The sequence below is a fragment of the Lates calcarifer genome, linkage group LG6 (genome assembly GCF_001640805.2).
Source record: "Lates calcarifer isolate ASB-BC8 linkage group LG6, TLL_Latcal_v3, whole genome shotgun sequence".
In the NCBI taxonomy this organism is placed as follows: domain Eukaryota; kingdom Metazoa; phylum Chordata; class Actinopteri; family Centropomidae; genus Lates; species Lates calcarifer.
This window is the reverse complement of record NC_066838.1, coordinates 19,605,194-19,621,240: the sequence shown is the minus strand read 5'-3', so window position 1 is coordinate 19,621,240 and position 16,047 is coordinate 19,605,194. Positions and strand designations below refer to the sequence as shown.

Below are 16,047 nucleotides of genomic sequence, written 5' to 3'. Positions count from 1 at the left end.
GAAAATAAGCCAGTGTTTTCTTGTTCTCTTCTCAAATGTGAATATGTTCTGGTTTGTACAGTCTTCTCTGATAGTAAACTGTATTCTTGGGTTTGTGCTGTTTATTAGGCCAAATAAAACATCTGAAGACGTCATCTTAGCCTTTGGGAAATTTGGATGGACATTTTTCACAACTGTCTGACCACACAACTAATTGATTAATCCAAAATAATCAACAGATTAATTGATAGCATAATGGTTGATGGTTAGTTGCAACCAGATTAGACAACCACTGTCTGTGGGAAGGGTTAATCAAACTGTCAATTAACTGACTAATCCTTTCAGCACTGCTTAATTTCAAATAGCCTGGAGCTGTTGCAGGTTAGGGAGGTCACTTAAATACACTGAGAACAATATTTCATGCTGACATGGAATAAATCATTTAGCTGGACAGAACTGCCTGGTAAACCTTGCAGAGAACAAGACGCTGAATTTATAAGACCTTCTCTCCAGAGGGAGCATTGACTGATGAGATATTGTTGTTGAAACGGGGCCAACGAGAGTGCAAGCCAGAGCTCCTCTGCCTTTGAGGAACATCTGGAACCCCTTAGAACATCTGTGTTAGATCAGGCTCCGTAAAACACACTACCAGCACCCAAAACACAATGACAGTGCATTTACTTGTGACAGAACACAAGAGTCTCTCCTGTAGGTTCCCTCCCTTATCTTTCCCTGAAAGCGTTAGGTTATTTATTTCCATATTCTTTCATTTATTTTCTCCTGCCTCCTCACGCTCCTACTCGCGCTCGCTGTCACTTTCAGCCTTTGTTACAGAGTCTGTGTATGTGTGCGGTGCCAGGCAGCTGCTGGGTTTGTGTACTCAGCCTGAGCCTCATGTCTACACACAGCTCGCACTGCCCTTATCTGAAATGACCAGAACCACATCAACAGATAAAGAGTCAAGCCCCGCCTGCTCACTCTGTTCCCTCACTCAGTCAGTCGGTCGGTCAGTTGATCTATGCTATACAATGTCTGGAGGTGAGACGCACTACAGGCAGACATTTGTGTCTAACCCAAGGAAAAAAAAAAAACTTCACCTAAAAATAATAATCTTTTAAGCTGTAGAGAACACAATAACCTGCATGGTCTTGTCATTTCTGAAAATGAGATTCAGTAAATTTGTGATGAACAACAGGGCAGGGTTTTGTCCTTTCTCAGGAAATCATTTTCCAGGACATTTTCCAGAACAACATCAATCAAACTGTTTAAAGGTATTTTTGGTTTCCTAAATCTGTCATCATTGCAGCTGACAAGAAGCAGTGTCATTTAAACAAAACAAAACTTGCACCACTGTGATGTGGGTGCACAAAATGTAATGTTCTTAAGTTTCAGTTATATTTTTCACATTTTCCTCCGTCTCTTTTGATTGAGCCTCTCTGCCACACAGACAAAAAAAAGCATGATTTATATAGTCTGTGGATTCCCCTCACAGTTTTTTATATGCACATAACACTGCAGGAAATGTTGACTTGTGTAAATATCATGAATACATGGATGAGAAAATATCCTTTCACATAAAAAGGCCGGGACAAAGTCCATTCCACAAAACAATGTTTTTATCTATTTCTAGAAAAAGAAACGAAGAAGACAAAGACATCTGATTGTATCGTGCTGTGTCCAAAATCACTCCTTTGTTCACACACTATTCTCACTATTATAAGAAAAACTCAATAGTTTATTCCATGATGAGCAGTAAATTTAGATTTTGGACACTGATGAATAAGCACCACTTCATTTTTTGTGGATACAGGCATAATTTACAGCGAGAGCTTTGTTCCAGCAGTGGACAATAAAACATCTAGATTTTTGTAATCTACTAATTCAGTCATGTAACAGACTCAGTTTACTCCAGACTCCATTAGCAGTTGAGGTCTTGCAATCTGTGAAGGAAGTGGTGTATTTTTTGTGTATATTTAAGAAAAATATATGAGTCTAAACCAACATTCGATGCATATGATAAATCACAAAAGAGGAGGAAATGGTTTAAATATGTGGCACCTGTTTCTGGTCTCCAAAGTATCATTTATTCAGAGAGCCAGTCACAACATATTTTATTACAACAAACATTTGTTTTTTAAGCTAAAACACACTGAATAAACTGACACTCCAACTCTTTTCATCTCTCACCACTGGTTTTTGTTTTGGGATGAGTGTAGGAACTACTTATTTCTTATCAGCGAACATAAAAGAATGACTGATGACACATGTATTTCTATTAATAATCCCATTTTTCTGCGTTTCCTTCAGTGGTTTCAGACATCTTGGAGTGTTTCAGAAGCTGTGCGCTGAAACACAAGACCATACACGTTACATCAATAATGTAAAGCCAGGTGGTGAATAGTTACGTGTAAAGTAAAGCCAGTTATCCTGACGATACGGGCCTTATTCCTCTGTTACGTTTCTGTAAACACAGAGAGGGCCTCGCTGGGGGCCCTAACGCTAAAAAAAAAAAAAAAAAAAAAAAAAAACACACACCACTCTCATTTCTGTTGGCAACCAGGCGGGTGTGACTTCTGTTGAGAGAGTGCGACTATTAAAGCTTTCTGGCATCAGAGTTGCAAAAGAGTTTTTATTTAAAGAACAACAAAATCTGCATAAGGGGAAGGGAGCTTGAGGAAATTATAACTATTTTGCACAATATTATCAAGTTTTTCTAGAACGCATGGGACCCCTGCAAGGCTGCTGGGCTTCACATGCTGCGGACAGACAACAGGTTCAGGGATAACTACTGTGATTAAACAAAAAGCCTCTTAGAGGAGCTATGTCAACATTAGAGGAATGTAAAGGGGTTGTAATTAGCAATAAAACCAATTATCTGAGCCAGAAAAAGAAACTCATCTGAATAACAGAGGCATACAAGGTCAATTATTCAACCAAGTGAGCTTTCTTTAAAAAAGCGTTTATCTTTGAGGCCTAAAAAAAAAAAAGACATCCTGCACTGTCTCCACAGCACTGGGGTGACAAACATGCACAGTCATAGCGAGCTGACCAGAGATAAGCTTCCCTGAACCAGACAACTGGCAAACAACATCCTGTGCATCTCTCCCCTCTCTACTCCCCACCACCTCCACTCATATGACCTCCTCTCCTCTGTCATCGCCATGTTTAATTATGAACTGTCTCATTTCGACAGCAGGGGAGAGGAAAACAAAGCACAAATCCATCCCAGCAGCGTGTCTAGAAAGCTCGGACCCCCTCCAACGCTCTCAAGCTTTCAGATTCTCAGAATTAGAAGTAAACGGAAGAAATCAATTTTGACCTGATTTTTTTTTCTCGTTGTTTTTTTTAAATATTTTTTATCTTTACTTGAAGCAACCATTACCAAACTGTACACCAGCAGGCTGAACTGGGTCTCGCAGCTGCTTGAGTCGTAGTTGTTTCCATGGCAACCGCTGGACCAACTGAACACAGGCACTGAGTGAGACACTTAGCAATGCTGTTTATTCCCCATCATTCTCAGAAGTGATGCGAAACTGATAACTCCTTTTCCAGTGCTCTCATTGGTCCACAGATTGACTTCGTATGTGTGTGTATTTATGTCATCCTAGTCTTTCATATTACTTACTACCAGAAACTGCTGCACTATACTCTATGTGCTATGTAACTATAACTTATATGCTGAACTTGGACTAGGCAAAAAACAATCCCAATCTTTGTTAACACCGACTGAACAATGTTCGATCGCTGCTTGGACGGAGATGGGTGAAATTTGTGGCTGAGGTGGCGAAGAGCTGCAAAAGTTACCCTTGTTGCCACAATGATAGCTACTGTTGATCGTGGGGGGCCCCCGACCAGTCGACGCACCGGAAAAGGAGCGAAAATCAGGTGCCATGTTTCCACCACTGCCGATCAAAGCTGGAGCTGATATAATGCCCGTGACGACTGCAGAGTCATTTGACCCAGGAGTGAATGCCGCTTGTTCCCACAGAAGGGGAGGGGGCTTTATTTTAGAACACTGCACATAGGTGCTGTTTACATATTGCTTGCCTTTTAATTCAATTGTTCTGTTTTTATTCTTATTTTTATTTTGTATACTTCTAAGTATTCATTTCACTTTTATCTAGTTATCTGTATTTATTTCTGTCCCGTGCTGCTGAGTTTCCCCTCTAGGGATCAATGAAGTCTTATCTTATCTAACAGTATTTACAATTACAAACAGGTGAAATTTTTACACAAAGAAACAATTAGGCATTGAGGGACCACATTACATTCAGATGTATCAGTGTTTAAATTTTGATAGACTTCAACCTCTCTGGAGCCTTTGAGTAAAGCTGTGGTGTGTATTCTGTGTGTGCATGTGTGTGTGATCCCATCACTCAGCACCCATCCCAGTCGGGAGCAAAGTGTACATGTGACAGGTATCCTCGTTAAAATGCTACTGCCGCGTTAAAACCACAAATTATTTATCAAGGAGGCTGTGGAAGGACTGCGTGGGGAGAATATCGGATTCTCGATGCCTCCTCCGCCTCCTCCTCACCGTCTTATATGGAGTGTCTTATTCTATAGCCACAGCCTTTCACACAGGTGATCATCGCACGCTGACACTTCCTCTACTGGGATCCGAGGCTCCCATCTTGAAGCATGATGCATACAAGGTTATTCCAGCACCAGGAGCTGCTGTGAAACTGTGAACAGCTGAAACACCTGATATGGTGTGAGATTTACTCTGATTAAAATACATCTATTCTCCGTATAACATCCTGGAAAAAAAAAAAAAAAAAAAAAAAGAGTAAACAGTCTTTGGAAAGTTTGACGTGAAACCATAGTGGACTTGCATATAAACTAAGAGCTTTACTACATAAGCAGCACATATTTATTTAAACTCTATTCCCTTATCTTATCTTATGAGTACAAAATACTTTAAACACTTAGTGGGAGCTTGACAAGGAGACCAGTGAAACATATTGTCTGTCCCCTCACCCAGAGTCCACGTCGTGGCCTGATTTGCCCTCTATGCTGTTTAATGGGCTTTTAGGGGCTTAATCCACCAACTCTGCTGTGGTCAAAGATCAGAGATCCATCAGAAAATGCATTAGGTCACACTTAATTAACAGAAAAAGATGAAGAAATCACTGTAGCATGCGTGTGAATACACGACATTACCAGCCTCTACACCTGTGAGTTTGCATTTGTGAGGGTTTGTAAAAACGCAGGCCCATGTGTATGCAGAGAAAAGGGGGGTAGAGTGACCTGCCGGTTGTTCTGACGCAGGCTCTGATAAGACTGTTCCATGTGACGCAACAGTTAGCAGAAACGCCAAGGGCTGGGTATTTTTAGGAACCAGTCTTTGACCTCTCGCAGCACTTGTGTCAACAACATCCACACAACAATGCTAGCCATTGTCGGGGGCCGTAAAGCAAATAACGCCGGGTTGAAGAATGTACAATTTTAAGATGTCTTCAGTAACAAAATCAAAAAATGTCGCTGACAAAACATGTTGGCGGTGATCAATCTGCGTGCAAAATGAAGTATGGCCTGACAGGGTGTCATGTATGAAGCGTGCTTGGAGCCTTCTTTTTCTAATTTAATCGTGGACAGAAGCATGTACAGTACGTGCCTGTATTCACACTCAAATAGACACCCACGTATAAGAGGCAGGACAATAGATCTGTGATGTTATTTCCCGAAGAAAAACAAACAGCAGCAATTTTGACAAACATTCAACAAGAGAAGGCGTCAACCACAACAAAGCATGTGATGGTGTGTGTATGTATGTGGGTGTGTGTGTGCACATGTGTGTGTGCGTGCTGAAGTGTGACTGGGTGGGACATGCACATGTGTATGTACTGTACTGCTGTGGCTAATTGATTTCAGCTGAGGAGTTTGAAGATCAGAGACATGGCAGACACAAAAATGAGGCGCAACAGTGGAGTGGAGCACACACAGGACACAAGAACATTAAAAACCACTGTTACTTTTTTAAACTATAATAGAACAGCATATATATAACATATAAGAAGGCAGTTCAAACCCATAAATACTGTAGTATATAGCATGACAACGTACAACACAACACTCAGGGTGAAGCTAAGAACAGACACTTGATTCTGCTGTATGCAGCTGTAAAAACACACACACCAACCAACGCCAAGAGCAACACAGCTTAAGAAACAACCAGATGGACTGCATGTGTTTTGAAAGGTCTGAAGGGATTAGGGGCCGTAAAATTCAAGAGCTGAACATGAAAATACTCCTCATATATTGAACAGACACCATCAAGATTTCTGCGAGAGCCTCGGCCTGCTCCTTACAAGACAAATTCTGCTAAATTCAGGAAATAAAAACGATAATCCTGGACAGAATAAACTTGTACTCAGCCGTACAGCAGTCTTAACAAATGATGAAAATCTTATTTTTAAAGGTGCTAAAGTAAACACATTTTTTCCTACTGTTCTGTTTTCAGCTTGTGGTTGTCTTTTCTTTTGAGTTTTGAATAAGACAAATGGCCTGTGTCTAGACGTTTACTGTGGTCTTTCAGGTCTCTGATTTGGAACATTTGTTTTGGACTGGATGCTGTAAGTCACTGAAAATCTAGTTTAGTATTATACCTTCAAGAGGACAGCATGCACATAAAAATGTCATGTACATGGTCAGTGTACATGGTAAGTATTCAATCCTTCAAAGAGCGTAAAGATGATTTTAGCTTAACAGAAAAGAGGGATTTTTGGCGATATCTACAAACTAGAGACCATCTTGTGATCGGATCACACCAGCTATAACACCTGTTGTGGAGGGGGTGGGACAATGGCCCCTTTCTCACTTCCAACTCCTCTTTCTTCTGGTTCCTTTGCTTGGACCACACCCCATCATCTACACATCTGTAAAGTTTCATGACTGCGTCTTACAAGTTATGACTCTATCACGCTGACTAAACCTGTCCATAAACTGACATATAAAGACCTGCCAAAGTACTCAAAATTCCCTCAGTGGTAGTCTCCAGTTGGTGTCTCACAAACACACACAGACTCACAAGGTGAAAACAATACCAGCCCCCCTATCATGGCTTGTAATTAGGAGCTACATCAGAGTTTCAGGATTATATTTTAAAGTGCTATTTTTTATGACACTGTATGATAACTGTGAATATTTAAGAAAAATCTGTGAGGGAGAGCTTAATTCAAACATAGATTTATGTAGAAACATAGTATCTGATAATTGCTGATGTTGATGCTGGGTGGTCACTTACAGATGCAGTGGGCAAATTTCACACTACAAAATTATACACAAGTGTTGTTATACACCAGTTAAACTTACAAAAAAAGAATCATGGATGACAATTACTGCTGGAGGTGTCAAAAGAGAGCAGCTACTTTTCTTCATGTAATGTGGTTTTGTTCTTGCTTTCTGCTGTGCTCACTGAGTGACAGGTCTCTCCAACCATCAGGTACATCCAAACAAAAATCTGAGTCAGACAAAGCCTGTTTTTTGCCGATTAAAATAAATGACAGACATTGCCTCTTTTGAATCCTTAATCGCAAGGATCAATAATTCCCGAGAACAACTGTCCCCACAACTGTCATCACATTTTGATTCGAACGTTGCTCAATCCTGACTGGTGCACAGACACAGGCCTTTTTCAATCTGAGCCATGTCCATTTAAAATCAGTGGAAGATCTCAGACAGAACATTAAATACAGAAAATATTTCATGTAAAAGGACCTGAATACTTGTAACAAATTTTGATTTCCAGTGGTTCTGAGATCGTTGCAACACTGACATTGACCCCTGATGCTCCGCCCCACGTTTCTGAGGCAGGTAAGTTTGGTAAAGAAGCACCTTGACTGTCAATGTGTTTTGTGTGTGATCCTCATTTCTAGGTCATTTATACTCTTACTGTCTCATAACAATGGGTTTTAAACTAAAAAGAATAATACAATGTTGGACTGAGGGCAAACTGGATGCTACAGTGACTAACTGTTGCAAAGTGATATTACAGTTAGCTGGTTAGCATGCTAACTTCAGTAGAAGACTTGTGATAGAAGTGATAGAAACAGAAGCAAAACAAGAATAGACACTGCTTTCCATCTCATGGTGAGTAAAGGAATGAAGTGATTAACTCACAACATTTCCTCTAGACACCAAGTAAACAGCTGTTAATGCTAACGTTAGCTATGTAGTGACTTACATATAGCATTTTTAACAAAAACAACATTTACTCTACATGGATGGAGATCAATCAGCTTCTTTTACAATTTCAGAAACCAATACACTTGCACTCATGATAGAGAAATCAGACATCCTGAATCTAGTTACTGTCCCAGTGAACAGTAACCTCAACTCAGCTGCACAGGGTCCTTCACTATTCCCCGTTTAAATCTGCAGCACCAGCAGACCACAATGAAAAGATGGATCTGCATCGAAATCAGTGCACATCCACAACTTTATCATTATCTGTACCCATCAACAGAAACCCAGTAAGGTTAATAAGTTACTTCAGAAAGAGGAAACACTTGAACATAAGCGTGAAGCAATGATTGATGAGACTGTATTACTGTGTCACACAGCACACAGACGACCTTAAGAATAAACAGCATTGCTGGGCTGCAGCTATCTCATGACATTCATTCACTTAACGATGGCAAACAATGTTGGAGCCTGTGATGGATTATATTCTGGTATATAATGTGTGATGTTACTGAGTTCCCACGAATCCCCAACCTTGTCCTGTACTTCCGTAATTAATTCATAATAAACAATCATAACATAATAAGAAATCCAGCTGACACGTGAGAGGATATCTCGCTGAATGCTTATGGCAGTGACAAAGACATTACGGTGACAGACAATCAGCGATTCATCATTAAGTTCTATATCCCTCTATTGTTTTCATGTAATGGTCTTCCCATTATAACTTTTCCCATAAGAGACTAACAGTTGTAAAACCGCTATGGCAGTACAGAAAGCAGCCACCATACTGTGCACCCCCCCCCTCCTCTCGGCCTCACCCCCATCACCCCACCCTTGGAGAAAAGTACAAAGCGTCCCTTGTGTGAGAGCACAGAGACCTGAGTGATACTGCTTTATATCATGGTATTCTCCCACTGTCACACAACAACACACACATAGACACAGTCAGAGCCGTCCAGCCGGGGCGGTTCATTCAGCCCACTGACCTTCAGCGAGCCCCTTGGTCCTTGGCATGACGCACAAACAACACACTGTACAGCAAGACGCATACGCTTCAAAGTAAATGTAAATACGCAGATACAACATGGTGACAAAACACAGTAGAGCAGTGAGAGAGTGTACACTGCATCAGCTGTGTGATGCCAGTTCACATGGTATCACAGAGTCATAAATATCACGCCAAAGTAGACGTTGTAAATGCAGCCAGACACCATGAGACCTAATAATGTGTCAAGTTAAGCCAAATTATGGTGATAACTTATCATCATGTTTTGCCATCCTGTGCATAATTTCTTTCATGACGTATTGTATCTTAAAAAACTTTGAATCTTGGTTGGTAGGAAAGTGAAGCTAAATCCTAACTGGAGTGCAGATATTAAATTGCTACATGTACGTAAAAGGTGTCTCTCCTAGTGACCATTTAGCATTGTTCAGACCATTGTCTTGGTTTTGTGGTTAACATCGACAATCGACCCCATTTCCAGCTGCAGCAGCAGCAGGTGGCCGTTTTCAGCTCTAAAATACCAGACTGTATGGCACTAACCAGCACCAGACAGGTAGAAACTGGCTGGCAAACATAGTGGAACATTAAGCAGCTAAAAAGCTAGATATCTGGTGACCAGAAACATGATAATGTTCCTCCTGTATCTGCGAATAGGCACCCATTTGCTAAAATGTTCCCCATATCAATTTACAAGGTGTAAATGTGTGAATGTTGTGTTTACAGCTTGTTGCATGGCTGTGAAAGCAGCCAAAAGTCTATAAATCCGGTTTATACATTGAAGTTCATCCACTTAATATAACTGATTCTCATGGAGTAAACAGAGAGATGAACTCTATGATGTACATATGCTGTGGCAAAATGGCGTTGGCTGAATGTAACCGAGCCCACAACTTGCCCTGTCTAAGACACGACTATTAGCTGGACACAGGTAATTTAAAAGTCTCTGCTGTCGCTGTATCTTCTTGCCCTGATGAAGACATGTTGGAACATTAGCTTCTGCACCTTAAAGCTCCAAGTATAACTGTCTGCTCTAGACCTCATCACTACAGGTCCTTCAAATTAAGTTATGTGGGCCTGAACAATGCTCAGTTCCACCCACCGAAAGGGTCTGCGAGTTTAAAGTGAGGAAATATACAACATGATCAGACTATACTGAACTTAATTAATCATAAAACTGCAGGAAAAAATGCCCAAATACCGTCTGAGATATAATAGAACAGAAAACAAAAGTAAAGCTGCCGGAGTAGTTTCTGTCCTGCTCACTATCAATGTCAGTTCAGGTCAACCATGACAAAGAGTCAAACAGCCAGGCATCAAGAGTCTCACCTGTTTCCAGAGGAACTTGTCTTCCTGGTTGATCTGCCAGGTGGTGACCACGTGTATGACAGACAGCACTGCTCCACTCAGCACCGCCGCTCTCATCCTCACAGGCAGCAGAGTGTAGATGATGTAGATGAAGAACACGGACCACCAGATGCCTTCTGAAGCGCTCCTGGGTGCCACCATGAGCACCCCGAACACCTGCACCGACACCAAGACTCCGATCACCAGGTAACTGACCATCCACATGTAGTCCTGGTGGAAGCCGTTGCGGTTGCAAACTACCATAAGAGCCATGAAGAGCGCCATCGCCACCGACAGTGCCGACGAATAGGCCACGTGAGGGGCGGCGTGGACACAGTGGAAGGTCAGCATGATGCCGCACACGATCACAAGCACCCCCATGAGCATGGTCAGGGAGCTCTGGTTCAGCCTAAAGAAGTAACGCTGGTACAGGCGCTCCAGTTTGCGGGACTGGAATTTTTTCGACTGGAACACCCGCACCACTCTGAGCCAGCAGTCCGCAGCCGTCACCACCCCCGCTGCGCCGTTGGGACCCTCGTCGCCCATGTCCCCACTTCCTCCGTTACACCCGCCTTTCCTCCCTTTCAGCTCCCCGTCCTCGAAGCCCAAGTCGACCGATTTCAGCCCCACCCCTTCCCCGGGAGCCCCTCCCCTTTTGCCGTAGTGGTCCTCCTGCCATCCGCAACGGACGCCGAAGTTGCCCCCGCCGCCCACAGCCCCCGCCACCCCTCCGCGGTGGTGGTGCTGATGGAGGGGGGCTCCAGAGGGGGGCTCCATAGCATCTGGGTCCCGCAGACAGCTCATGTAACGCGGGTTGCAGAGAGATGAGCCTCCCTTCCGTTTGGACTTCTTGCCATTGCGCTCCCCCCACGCAGTCTTGCGGTCGTCCACTCTGGCGACTAGGAAACCACTGAACCAGGACATTCTGTGTGAGCAGACAGAGGAACGTTCAATACAGGAGCAGGTCAAAGACAGATAACAGCTACTGATACCATGTGGGAGGACCAAACACCATTTCCTCCTCTATCCACCCGTGGGAGTTCATTTTACCTGTTGGGGTTCTGGTACATGTCCCAGCCCTTTCCCTTGCAGCCGGTTCACTCATTTATCCCCGTGGACGAAATTTTGAAGAAGCAAGGAGGGGTTTGTAGAGGCCACGCTGCAGGGCTGCAGGGTGGGAGTGACTAGATGGAGGGTGGAGTGGAGGGGTCAAAAGGCACACCAGTCGCTTCAAAAAGCTCCAGATGTTTGTGCCAAAGTCAGTGATCAGAGACCAAGGTTAATGAGAAGACCAGTCTCTGCTTGCCAGGCCTATCTCCACGGCTTCTGCTGGGTCTTGAGGAAGAAAAAAAAGGAAAATCAAACACACATGATAGATTGCCAAGTGAAAACCAAGAAAAGCCGATGCACAATTAGATCTGTGATGGTGTCATGGCAATAAACGGCACAGATTTAGATCAGACGAGACACATCAAATCGTGACAATAACGTGGATGTCTTGTGCTGTCTGTCGATGATGCTAATACTCATTTTAACGAACAGGGCTGTCTCACATTTAGCTCTTTCAATAACTTGTTAGCAAAGAGCTCCTTTATCCCAAATCTGACGGGAAATAAAAGGCATCAAATTTTCTACTAAATGCACACAAATCTAATTTCCTGGACAACCAGACGCACTCGAGATTTTGTCTCATGTACTGTATGAAAACACACGGAATCTGAGGAGGGGAGTGAGCTACTTCCAAAATCTATGGGGGTTGGAAGGGAGGAAGGGGGAGGACAGGAACCAAAATAGCTCGCAGGTCTGGGTTTTTTAAGGTGAACCAGAACATGCTCAATTTGACCCCCATGCAAAAACACACCCTCTGGTATAAACACACAACAGCATTTTGGAGTCAGCTGGGCTGAAGATAAAGGACCCCTTCTACTGTACTGTAGCTCTGTTTATTATCTCAATCAATGATAAAAGACGAGCAATAAATACAAATAAATGTCGCCGGACAACAGGATACTGTCAAGACAAATATCGAGAAAGCAGCGATATATACAGCATGACAGGATCTGTGGCCCTTGCAGCATTAGATTAAACCAAAAGCTGTTTAGAAGTTACAGAGAAATCAAGCTGCCAATACTTCCCTTTTAGCTTTATACACCACATGTTTCACAGACGTGTGTGTCTCATCTTGCTGGATGAAATTTAAAGATACGACAGAAAATATCATCTGTGGATGAAATCAATTTTACATTTTTCTGCCCATTTTGTCATAATTTTTAAGCTCAGCTTTTCCTAAAAAACGACTGAACTTTGTCATGTTCCACATCTGATGTTTTACCACAGACAGAATAGATGTGTTTTACTCACTGCTGCATGTCGTGGCGTCTTGACGCCCATGTGTGCTGGGAAAATTTGGGTGTTGTGTATGGACCAGAGTGGCGTTGTTATATCCTGTTTTTGCTGCTGTCAGTCATTATAGTGCCTTCATGCTATATCACAAGATGATTACAATTAAGTCTAAGAAGAGAGGTATGACAATTTAAAATTTTGGAGGCAGAGGCCTCTGTGATTGGTATCGGCAGAGAAAAAGTCACATGGATGCAGCTCTATTAAGAGGCTACACTGTAGATATGGTTACTGTCTTGACATAAAATATCTATAATATGACCCTAATGGTCCCTAGAGTCTTAAAGTGGGGCTTTCTGTGATATTCGGTTGTGGGTTTATGCTGACCTGGTCACATTTTATGGTATTTATATTTTCTGTGATATCACTGTAACATCCCTACAGCACTTTTATAACAGCAAATATAATAATAGTGTGGTAGAGTGATCATTCATTCTAAGTGCTGTTCATTTTCGTCCTGATTGAATTATAAAACGTCCACATATGCCTGGGTAACTGCTACCAGCTGATCTTACCAGGCCTCCAGACGCCCTGAGCTCCACACAGTGCAGAGAGACACGCAAACGCAACGCAGACGCTGCTTCTTCTGCTGCTGCCGCCGCCTCCTCGACCCGGCATTTTCACCGGAGAGGCATGCTGTGTTGTTGAAGCAAAAATAGCATTTCCTCGCTATATCTTGCCTGCATGCATGCGCCTTCTCAGGCACGTATCCGTCCGTATCCCTCCTCCTCCTCCTCCCAGTTGGCAGCGGATCGACAAGATTTAAGGAGAACCCCACCACCACCACCACTCCACACATACACTCCTCTCTCACACACCTCCCCTCCTCTCTCCTCCCACCTCCCCGGCTGCGTCCCTCACTCCCCTGCACAAGGTCGACCAGCTTGTACCCATTTGCAAACGTCGCGGTGTTGCCAGCAGTCGCCTCGGTGCGTGTTTGCATGGTGCTTGGCTGCACTCTCTGGTCGCCCCCCCCCCCACTAGCGCGGAGGGGAGGGGAAGCGGGGTTAGCTCGAGAAGGGAAGGCGGTGGTGACTGACTATTCCTCGGGGGCGGAGGGGATTTTCAACCGGACAACCGCGTTACAGCCACAAACAGCGAGCATAAAGTCATTCATTGTGGGCTTGTTCCAGTCAGACATGTCCGAGGCTATCTTTCTATCTCTCCCTCCCTCTCTGTGGCTCATCCAGATGATACAGATGCGAAAATAGATCAAGCAATTAGGGGGGGAATCAAAGGCATGCAACGCGCATTGAACAGGCATTTATTTATTTTCCCTGTTTTGCATTTTCCGCCGCCCTGTTCTCATCATGTGCGGATGATATGTTTGCGATCCGGTGTAAAGCCTGCAAATGCCATGCACAGGCAGGCAGGCAGGCAGGCAGGCAGGCCGTGTGTTGAGGGCCCGCATTCAAACAGCGTAGGCTTCTTGTTACATAACACCATGGCCTGTGTGACAACCATAGCGGGGACCATAAAAACCATTCGTCCGGTGGCTCAACTTGAGACACAAACACGCCTCTGTCAGCGATCCATTTTATTTATTTATATCGATAGGTATATATATATATATATATACACATATATATATTAGCTAATGTACTTGAGTCTGCAGCAAAGCGGCAGCGCGCAGGATTAGTGCACTGATAAACACGGATATTAAAACAGATATAAACATGTTACTGCTGCTGCACATTCCTCAGCATCAGTCAGTGGATGGAGGACTAGCGGTGAATAATAGCCTGCCTCCAAACCCCATCATTTACAGCCCCTATGTGTGCATGTATAATGGTAAGCAGCGTATAAAGGGGGGGGGGGGGGGGGCGTTTAAAGTTCTGTTATTAGAAAAACATATCTGCGGCTGATGTGAATCATTATGAGCAGCTGATGCGACCTGCAAGCCTCTGAACGTAGCCTCATATTATTAACACCCTTCAGGACTGTCAGCTGTTATAATAAACATAAACGCACTCGGATGCAGCTCATCGCTTTATTTTTCTGACCCCTCACACACACGTTATGTTGTTATTGGTGGGAAAACATTTACTGACCGTGTATCCTTTTGCCACCACCACCACCACCAGTGTGAAGCGGAGGCCTTAACAGCAACTGTCGCCAGCTATGTCATTCACTCCGGCGGCAGAAATGGTGAATTGACAGACAAGTGGCAGAGGCGCTTCAATGCAACAGCGTTTGAGACGTTTGTGTGACAGGAGAGCATACATTACATGTCGGCCCTGCGGTGTGCGTGTGCGTGTGTGTGTGTGTGCCTGTGTGTGTGTATTAGAGCAGCAGTTAACAGTGAGAAAAGACGGACTCACCGTGATCATCTTCTGTTTCTGTTCCTTCCCCCCTCCTCCTCCGACAGGACCGCAGCGGACAATCCGATTCGGCGTAGGGACTGGTCGGCCAGGGTGGAGGACCATTTGTAGCCTCGCTGTTCCGTGAGGATGGTCCCGGTTAAAATTGGTCACCCCTGTGGTGGATCTCCTCCTGTCGTCTTCTCGCTCCACTCCCTTGCCTCTCCTCCCCCTGACCCTCTCGGCTCCGAGCACCACTATCAAGACGTGAGGGAAAGACAAACGCCTCACTTCCGGTTGCTGCTTTCAAATTAAAACCCCTGCAACCAACAAACTGTGGTGGTGGGGAAATATTATAGGTGAGTAAAAGCAGTGATGCCTCCATATAAACGTAAGACATTATAAGTAAGATCATGCATTTATCATGGTACTTAAAGGAGAGGTTAGAGGAAAAGATCAGCACCATAAACATTTTACATCAGTATTCAAGTCCTTTGCTTAGGTAAAAATACTAATACTGTAAAAAATATGAGTAAAAGTGTGTGTTGAGAATGTTATTTGAGACAGTACAGTGAGTAAGCATAATCAGGAAAATGTACTGACAGTATTAAAAGTAAAAATATTTAATGCAGTAAAAAATGCCCCTGTTATACTTGGCTACTGAACAGTAAATTACAACATTACATTATTAACAATGCTGGAAAACTGCCCAGGGGTCCCAAAAGCTTACTACATATAAGTTCTGTCTGAATAATTTGATTCAGTCTTATAGATAACTTTGTGTTAAATTCTAGTCTTAAATCCTTGAGTAGTTTATATTGTGGCCATTTGTAA

The 16,047-nt window shown here is 43.3% G+C and overlaps 1 protein-coding gene across 2 annotated transcripts in view; it reads right to left on the bottom strand.

Annotated features, from left to right (window-relative positions):
- LOC108900204 (adenylate cyclase type 6) overlaps nucleotides 1-15,528 on the bottom strand; it is a 36,508-nt gene extending 20,980 nt beyond the window's left edge. The window contains exons 1-3 of one of the 2 annotated variants that reach the window (XM_051071322.1): nucleotides 15,235-15,528; nucleotides 11,564-11,848; nucleotides 10,496-11,438 (exon numbers count right to left, since the gene is read on the bottom strand). In XM_051071322.1, coding sequence (XP_050927279.1) covers nucleotides 10,496-11,438; nucleotides 11,564-11,583 — 963 coding nt within the window. In that variant the 5' untranslated portion in view covers nucleotides 11,584-11,848; nucleotides 15,235-15,528. The remainder of the gene's footprint in view (nucleotides 1-10,495; nucleotides 11,439-11,563; nucleotides 11,849-15,234) is intronic. The other variant, XM_018701138.2, reaches the window with a different exon arrangement.
- Between the last annotated feature and the right edge of the window lie 519 nt (nucleotides 15,529-16,047).